The sequence below is a fragment of the Chlorocebus sabaeus genome, chromosome 2, assembly GCF_047675955.1.
Source record: "Chlorocebus sabaeus isolate Y175 chromosome 2, mChlSab1.0.hap1, whole genome shotgun sequence".
Lineage (NCBI taxonomy): Eukaryota > Metazoa > Chordata > Mammalia > Primates > Cercopithecidae > Chlorocebus > Chlorocebus sabaeus.
The window spans coordinates 97994743-98004209 of record NC_132905.1 but is presented as its reverse complement, the minus strand read 5'-3'; the positions used below and the strand labels follow the sequence as shown (position 1 = coordinate 98004209).

The 9467-nt window shown below is 45.6% G+C and overlaps 1 protein-coding gene across 5 annotated transcripts in view; it reads right to left on the bottom strand.

Annotated features, from left to right (window-relative positions):
* Positions 1–825: 825 nt before the first annotated feature.
* TRAPPC10 (trafficking protein particle complex subunit 10) overlaps positions 826–9467 on the bottom strand; it is a 96136-nt gene continuing 87494 nt past the window's right edge. For all 5 annotated transcript variants that reach the window (XM_073010971.1, XM_073010988.1, XM_073010978.1 and 2 more), the window contains 3 exons: positions 8691–8868; positions 3883–4077; positions 826–3463 (listed from right to left, as the gene is read on the bottom strand). In XM_073010971.1, the coding sequence (XP_072867072.1) occupies positions 3225–3463; positions 3883–4077; positions 8691–8868 (612 nt within the window). In that variant the 3' untranslated portion in view covers positions 826–3224. The remainder of the gene's footprint in view (positions 3464–3882; positions 4078–8690; positions 8869–9467) is intronic.

Sequence of the window (9467 nt, the reverse complement as noted above, 5' to 3'; positions counted from 1 at the left end):
CAACACAGCAAGACTGTCTCAGAAAGAAAAAAAAAAAAAATCCGAATGCTTCCCAAAAAGCAAATAATCTATGCCAAGAGTCAGGAACAAGAACTAGAGAGGTAAAACAAGAAAATCTTCACATTACGTACTGTTGTCACACCGTGTCGCAGCAAAAGATCCAGTGCAAAACAGCAGTTTCTTCTTAAAATGTGTATTTTCAGAATTACAATGCTTACATTTTAAACAGTCTTAATACAATGGTTTTAATCTAACAATATATTACATAATATGAAAAATGACTTTTCATAGTAAACCATGAAAATGGAATTAATACCTGCAGTGTCAAAGTCACCAACTTGTCACCTTTTCCAGTCACAAAATCCCAACACATTGTATTAATGCTTGGGGGTCTTACAGCCTGATGTATAAAGTATGAATAAATGTAGAGAAAGGAGTATTTTCATGAAAAATAAAATTTAAAAACCAGGTAGGATTTAAAGAACACAGTTGAGAGTAAAACATTTAGATCAGCCCAGTTTGCCCTTTTATAAAAAGTAGGATAGCTTTTCATTTTATATACAAACCTGGAGTGTCTGACTTCATTTTAAAACTTAATTTTAAGCACTAAAGATAATTTGAATAGAAGCCTGTATTTTTTCTGCTAATTCTGTATGGGATATCTAGCGTCTCCACTAAGAGTAATTAATACAGGAATCTGACCCTCCTGGGCTGTGCTGACAATGGAACTGTTGTAGGTAAAATCATTTTCTGATTAAATACAACAATTTCCACATTAGAATCAGAAGAGTTATAATTTTTCCAATCATAGGACATCCCATGAAATTCACAAAAATTATAACTTATTTTATTTTCCATTTGACAGTATTTACATGTTCCACAGATATTTGTAAAACAGCTGCAAATTCCTTGCTTTTTAGATACACATTGTATATCTGGCTTCACAATTATTTAACATCTCTTATGTCTTTATCAACAAAACCAGCTTGTCTCAAATACATAGACCTTACTTTACATAAAACAATAAAAATCCAATTACAGTTACTCTTTTAGGACTTTTATGATAAACATTAAGAAAAAAATGACAATTTTGGGTAACATTCTTCTTTGTCTTAAAGAGGCAGAAGCATTCATGTAACATAGTTTGCAAAAGATCTTTTGGGTAATTAGGGGGAAAAACTGATAAATTTGATTTCATTCCATCTTCAGGCAATAAGAAAGCGCTGTAAACATTTTAAATTTCCCCTTCACTTTCTTCCTCTAAATATATACGAAGTTGGATAATTTCATCCTGGGAGTAGAACTAGATACAAGAAAATCAGAAAGTAATAAATAAAACATTTAATCACATTCCCTCTTCCAGAAGGTGAGAGAGAAAGGGTAAGAGGGAAAGCTACATTATAGACTAGGGAAGGCTCCCAGGCTGACAACACGGATTACAGGCTCTTCTGACAGAATCAAATCTCCCATCTCTTTATTCACAGGACTTGGTAGAAATGCAGGGCAATCGTCAATTTTTATGATAAAAAATCCTTATTTTAGAAACCCTAAACTATCATTAGATTCTGAAGTTCTAATTTGCTAACTAGTTTGACCAAGTTTGTTAAACTGCACATGAAGAAGATAAATTTCTGGGAAGTTTAAATACACAATTATTTATCTTGTTTACACGTCTCCAATTTCTACAAATGAAAAAGACGTAGAAGGGAAAAGAAATCACGTCACCTTTATTTATTCAATGAGCTAAAAGACAACACAGAGAATACTGGAAATGACAGCTGTCGTGTTTCCCCAGTCTGTGCCTCCTTCCTCCCACGCCCCACTGCCTCCCGCAAGCACCGTGCTGGGCGGGAACCCGGTGCTCCTTCTCTCCACGACTTGCACATCCACGGGGATTCACACAAGGGCCACCCGCTGCTGGACCCAATTCTATCTGCTCGCGCTAATCTTGTCAAGTTCAATTCCAAGCACGCTTGCCCAGGAAATTAAGAGTACTATTTCATATGTACAAAAATACATCGCTTTGGAGAGCTGGAAAAGGTTTAATACATACAACACTTATTTACAAGCTGTGACTTTCACACCTGTAAAAACAAACACACTTATTTTTGTCCTTGATTTTTGGTGCAACTTACACATAAACATTACATCAGTTAGTCTGTATTTTTTAAAAATAATAAATCAACCATATGTACAATTAAATTTACAACCGAAAGCAAATAATCCATTGGAACAGTGTGACTGCAACTCAGTAGACCAGCGGAGGACATTCCAGGACTTGAGTCCTTCCCTACAACCAGACTGAAAACACACTGAGGACCTCTCTCATCCTCATGATGGAACATCTTAATTTCTAAGACTTAAGGTGCAAAAGAAAAATGATTATACAGCTACAATTACATGTAAAGACTTTAAAGGGACAGAAAAACGTATTAACCCCCACACATATAATGATCATTAAATTAAATACATATTTAACTCCCAGTGCATATGATATTCTATCAACATTATGGGGGACCACAGGGTTCCAGAAACATTTATCCCTAAACCACCTCACCGCCGAGGAGTTCCTCACAGCCGGGTCTCAGCTTTCTTCAGTACCTTTCATGTGGCTCCGGCTGATGGGCCTCCAGGTCCCCCAGCTCCGGCATCCCAAGGCACAGAAGGGGTTATGATCCCTCCCTCCCCCCACCCACCTCCCCTAGAAGGGTGTTACTCTAGAAAAGCACAACGAGAGGATCTGCGGTGAACGGCTGTTTTACCCCTTAGGGGACACAAATCCACCCGATCAGGAACCTGGGCAGCTGTGTGACCAGAAAGGCACACACATGTCACTAAGAATGCAAGGCCTGCTGAGTGTCTACCTGAAAGACAAATGGCCTTCCACGAAGAGCCAGCAGACAGAGGCGGCTTCGTGCAGACAGCATGGCTGGAGACTTTCATGAGCAGCGTGTGAGGTAGGGGAGGGAGGCTGGAGCTCTGAGTAAGTGGCGTGGGACACCAGCATGGGGACGGGGTGAAAAAAGCAGGAATCTGAGATCACAGGCGGCATGAAAACAACAACAGAACTCGGCTGGCCAGCTGCATGATGACGCTCTCTGATGTCCCCACAGCCAGGCAGGACCACTGAAGGTCTGGCTGGAGCCAGAATGGAGAAGAGTCCAGTCACAGTCCCATAAAGTGCACTCCTAGCTGGGCCGTGGCATGTGTTCACCCCAGCGCTGTCATGTTACACTGACTTCCAGGACGTGGTCATCTTGGCTGGGGATGACCAGGACTTGCGTGCCTGAGCTGGAGTTGAAGACCTGGCCGGCTGGCAGTGCCTGCAGCCGGGGCATGGGCAGGCCTTTGTGCTCGCTGCTGCAGGCCGAGTGCACGCTGCCCCTGCTCTTGAGGCTGCTGCTGTCTGGCTGGTCGTCCCCATGCTTGTCTACTGACAGGCTGTCGTTTTCTATCCAGCTGTCTGCAAAACACACAGGAAGTTAGACCCAAGCTGTGTCCACACTCACCTGGGGACTGGCAAAGCCACATGGAGCCAGGCTGAACGTGCAGAATGCCGCCCGACGCTGCCCCTTTATAGAGCACTCTGCGCACAGAGGCTTGGTTTCAGAGCCGGTGCCTGAGATTCTAACGGCAGACAAGTCTTCTGGTACCAGTTTCTACTGGCACTGAAAACATGCCGCTGGTTCTCAAACCCACTCCCTCACAAGCTTTGGCACTGAAAACATGCCGCTAGTTCTCAAACCTGCTCCCTCACAAGCTTTGGCACTGAAAACATGCCGCTGGTTCTCAGACCCGCTCCCTCACAAGCTTATCAGCTCTCACACAAGGTAATCACCTGCTCGAATACTGAAGGTAAACTTTTTCTTAAAAAGTCCTTACCAGCGTCCAGTTGGGAGGAGTGCGCAGAATGATGGGGGAGGTACTTGAACAGCCTGACGTCAGGCAGAGGGAGATACCCCGCGAAGAGTGGCATCACTTCCATGTGGACCCTGTGAGTGGCCCGAGCAGCCACTGGCATGGAGATGACACCGCAGCTTTTCCCACACACTGCCCAATTGCTACTGTTGTCGACAACTGAAACGAGAGGAAGCGCTGTGTCACCCAGGATGGGCCTTCAAGTAGTCAGGCGAGAGTCATAGCCATCGTTACCCAATCTTCTCACCCAATGGTGTCTGACAAAACACCGCAGACACAGAGCCCAGTGCCTTGTAGCTGCACCTGAAGATACAGCCATGCACTTTCACGGTGACAACACCTATTTCACTGAGTCCAACTTCAATTCGTTCTGGATTAGAATGAATTATGCTGGACGTGTACAGAAAACGGCATTTTTCCTGTGAGGTTAATAAATGAATTAATTTTGATTTCAAATTTTTGTGTCATCTTCCAAGGTATGGTTACTTTGGCAGTTAAATGAGTTCTGTCTGGTAAGTGACAGTCTCCAAGACCACTGGGTCTGAAGCCAACTCTGCCACTCAGAAGAGCAACCCAAGGCCTCCAGGCTCAATGACCTCTGTATACTGGTGAGACCACCACCAGCCTCACAGAGCTGCTTTTTAAGGATGGAAAGAGAATATGTATGAGGGAACTACAAAAAGTTCACGCAAAAAGGGAATCCAGGCCGGGCTAGTGGCTCACGCCTGTAATCCCAGCACTTTGGGAGGCCGAGACGGGAGGATCACAAGGTCAGGAGATCGAGACCATCCTGGCTAACATGGTGAAATCCCGTCTCTAATAAAAATACAAAAAATTAGCCGGGTGCGGTGGCGGGTGCCTGTGGTCCCAGCTACACGGGAGGCTGAGGCAAGAGAATGGCGTGAACCCGGGAGGCGGAGCTTACAGTGAGCCAAGATTGCGCCACTGCACTCCAGCCTGGGCGACTGAGCAAGACTCCGTCTCAAAAAAAAAAAAAAAAAAGGAATCCAAAGATGCAAATAGAAAATAGAAGCTTTATGTCTCAACATAAGCCCCACTAAAGTCAAGACATGTTTGTAAGCAATGATGCCATTGCTTACAATGCCATTTAGTCCATCCCTGAAGAACTGGGAGGCCTGAGAATTTAGCCATGTCAAGGCAGTCTTTTTCCACATTATTAGCCGAATAAAAATGGGTGCCTTTTAAAGACTTTTTAGGATCAGGAAACAAAAATAAGTCAGAAGGAGCCAAATCAGGTCCATAAGGTGGATGCCTCATGATTTCCAATAGAAACCCTGGCAAAGTTGGGCTCGTTAGAGGAATGAGCAGGAGCTTTGTCGTGGTGGAGGAGGACTCTCTGGTGAAGCTTCCCCAGGGGTTTTTCTACCAAAGCTCTTGCTATCTTCCTCAAAACACTCTCATAATACACAGATGCTGTTGTCCTTTGACTCTCCAGAAGCACAATGCCTTGGGTATCCCAAAAACCTATTGCTGTGGCCTCTGCTCTTGACCGGTCTGCTTCTGCTCTGGCTGGGCCACCCCACCTCTTGGTAGCCATTGCCGTGTCTGCTTTGTCTTCAGAATGGTACTGGGAAGACCACACTGCATCTCCTGTTAAGGTTCTTTGAGTAAATGCTTCAGGATCTTGATCCCATGTGTTTGAAGTTTCCATGGGAAGCTCTGCTCTGGTCGGCCGCGGACCTGGGTGTTAGGGTTTTGGCACCGAGTGGAACGTTTGCTCACCTTTCTGTCCTAATTGCATAAGCTGAACCAGTTGAGATGTCTGCAGTGTTGGCTCTCACTTCTACTGTTAATTGTCAGTTCTCTCCAATTAGAGCATGAACAAGGTGAATTTTTTCCTTGACAATGGATGTGGATGGTCTGCTTGCTGTGGCCTTAATCTTCAGCATCATCTCGTCCCTTCTTAAAACAAGATATCCATTTGCAAACTACTTAACTCTTTGGGGCATTGTCCAAAGAATTTCATACTTTTCATAAAGCATCAATGATTTCACCATTCTTCCACCCAAGCTTCACCATAAATTTGATGGTTTTTTTTTTTTTTTTTTGAGGCAGAGTTTTTCTCTTGTTGCCCAGGCTGGAATGCAATGGCGCAATCTCGGTTGGCTGCAACCTCCGCCTCCTGGGTTCAGGCGATTCTCCTGCCTCAGCCTCCCAAGTAGCTGGGATTATAGGTGCACGCCACCACACCCAGCTAGTTTTTTGTATTTTTAGTAGAGACGGAGTTTCACCATATTGGCCAGGCTGGTCTCAAACTCCTGACCTCAGGTGATCCGCCCGCCTCGGATGCCCAAAGTGCTGGGATTACAGGCGTGAGCCACTGCGCCCGGCCAGTGTTGGTTCCTGATTTAATTTTAGCAGAATTCATGTTGCTCTGATAGGGGCTCTTTTAAACTGATGTCTCATCCTTCTTAGTGCCTCAAACTAGATCCTGCTCAGTGAGGAGGAGCTTATTTTGGTGCAAAAAGTGTTGAAATCCATGCATAGTTTTTTCATAATGTATCTTCTGTGATTTGTTTGAAGAACCCTTGTATGTAAAGCATTTAGTCCCACTCCTCGGACATGGTAGTGTCTTAATATATGGCAGGTGTTATTATTAACATTCATTATTAAAACAACCTTCATGTAATTCAATGCAATTCAAACACCTAAGTGATCATTCACTGGGACCAGCCCTGGAGATATGAAAGTAAGCAAGACAGGATCCTTGCCATCCAGTAGTAGTTGGCCTGGCAAAGAGGTCACAGCTTCCCATCATGAGGACACCAAGCAACCGCCCAGGGGGAGTGAGTGACCAGAAGGCCATGAGCAGCAGAGAAGGGCTCAGGGAGATGGACATCCTGTAGGTGGGAATGGCGGACCTTTGAGGACAGGGGCTACTACAGGACACATAGAGGCCCTAGGAGGGTCCGGAGGAAGGCAATGGAGTGACGGTTCTCAGAGTGTGGCTCTCAGGGCACCTGCAAGCTCGTAGCTTTCACACTGCGGCCTTTCCACACTGCTGACCTCGGTGCTGCTGGGGCAACCACAATGGCGTGAACTCAGGAGCCAGATCACTGCCATGAACTCACAGCAGAAAACCAAAACAAAATGCCACGCTTCACAAAGTAGTCAAAAGTGTTCATTTTATTAAATTCAGCTCCTGAGTACACTTTTTTGGTTTTTTAATTGTGAAATGTTTATAGACTCACAAGAAGTTGTAAAAATAGTAGAGGGGTCACCTACCTTCATCACCAGCTTCACCCAACTGTGCCATCTCATGTAACACAGGAAGCTGACATTGGTACCATACAGTGACCCAGGCTGCAGACCCCACTGGATTTCACTACAGAGTGAACCGGGCTGTAAACCCCATTGGATTTCACTACAGAATGAACCAGGCTGCAGACCCCACTGGATTTCACTACCGAATGAACCAGGCTGCAGACCCCACTGGATTTCACTACCGAATGAACCAGGCTGCAGACCCCACTGGATTTCACTACTGAGTGAACCAGGCTGCAGACCTCACCGGATTTCACTAGAGTGACCCAGGCTGCAGACCCCACTGGATTTCACTACAGAGTGAACCAGGCTGCAGACCTCACCGGATTTCACTACCGAGCGAACCAGGCTGCAGACCCCACTGGATTTCACTAGAGTGAACCAGGCTGCAGACCCCACTGGATTTCACTAGAGTGAACCAGGCTGCAGACCCCACTGGATTTCAATATGGAGTGAACCAGAATGTAGACCTCACTAGATTTCACTACAGAATGAATCAGGCTGCAAACCCCACTGGATTTCAGCACCTTTCGCAGGCATTCTTTGGGTCTAATTCTATGGCATTTGTCACATGTGTAGATTCTTGTAACCACCACAGCGGCCCTGGCCCAGTACTCTCCATTACCACAGAGAACGGCCTCCTGCTGCTCTGTGCAACACTGACCCGCCCTCCTTCTGCGGCTGGCATTTTGAGGGTGTCATTTAGAAATGGAATCACACAGTACACCTCCTTATAGGATTGGCTTTTTCTTAGTACAATGCCCTTGAGATCCAACCACAGCACTGTGTGAGTCAACAGTCCCTTCTGTTTCATTGCTGAGGAGGAATCAGATGTGCCAGTTTGTTTAACAGCTCTCAAGCTGAAGGACGTTTGAATTATTTCCATTCTTGAGTGCTTGTGTTCTTGACATTCTCCAGGTCTCTGCCGCAGAATGACAGCTGGCTCAGGGAAAGCACGTGGGGAGCGCTCGGTGCTGTGAGCCGAAATAGCCGCTGTTTTCACAGAACACCCTTTCCACTTGCAAGAGTGCTGGGGAAGCTAGTTATTCAGTGTTGGGTATTTGGCAGACATTTGATTAAAAATGAATGATGTAAGCCTGTCACTTCGAAGAAAACAACATGAGTATTTGCTGCCAATGATGCCATCTGAGACTCTGAGCAAAAATCAGAATTTTGGAAAACTTACACTTGCCACTGTGAGCTTAAAAGAGTCCTGATGCTCCAAGCTCTCCCTGAGAGATCACAAATGCAGATTTTTAAAAAATATTGTCAAACGAAAGGTGCTCCCATTTGGAAGATCTGCACAACTCAGGAAGCTATGCTTCTCACGTGACTAATGGCACAGGGTGTCATGCTATGATGCCTGGGTAAAAGAACCACTCAACATGCAAGACAGGCCGGGTGCAGTGCCTCACACCTGTAATCCCAATACTCTGGGAGGCCAAGGCGGGAGGACTGCTTCAGCCCATGGGTTTGAGACCACCTACCTTCATACATAAGCTTTGTCGAAAAATGCTCATCAGATTCGGTCAGTGCTTCATCCTTATCCACCTCCAAGAGGTCTGAGAGCCTCGTGATCAATACCTCCAGGGAGCAGAGGGAGCCTGTTCTGCAGTACTCCATTCCCGAAGGGGGAAAGATCTCAGCCTTCACGTTGTATAATGTCTGGGCAGGAAAGGGAGAGAAAAGAAAGGAAATGTACCTAACTGTTCTCAAGAAATGCAACTAGAGGCAAAAGAAGAGCTGCCCGCAGACCCTGGAGAGCTGAGGAAAGACACTTATCTGCTCGGCTGGCCTTAGAGCAACTGTGGCCACTCACTCTCAATAATTCCCACGAGAGATGCAATGTTTTCAGAAGTCCTACACCCCAAACCTTAACATCCTTCTTCAAATTATGAATATTTCCAACTGCAGGAAGAAAGGCTAGCATAGCGACCCTCCCGCTGCCTATCACCTGGATCCCAAGATCTCAGCATGTTGATGCCTCAGCATCACCGATCGAGCCATGTACATTTCTGTATTTGCCTGAGGTAATTTAAAGCAAATTTCAGGCCAGGCACGGTGGCTGACGCCTGTAATACCAGCACTTTGGGAGGCCGAGGTGGGCAGATTATTTGAGGCCAGGAGTTTGAGACCAGCCTGCCCAACGTGGTGAAATCCCATCTCTACTAAAAATACAAAAATTAGCCGGGTACAGTGGTAGGTGCCTGTAATCCCAGCTACTTGGATTACTTAGCAGGAGACTCCCTTGAACCCAGGAGGCA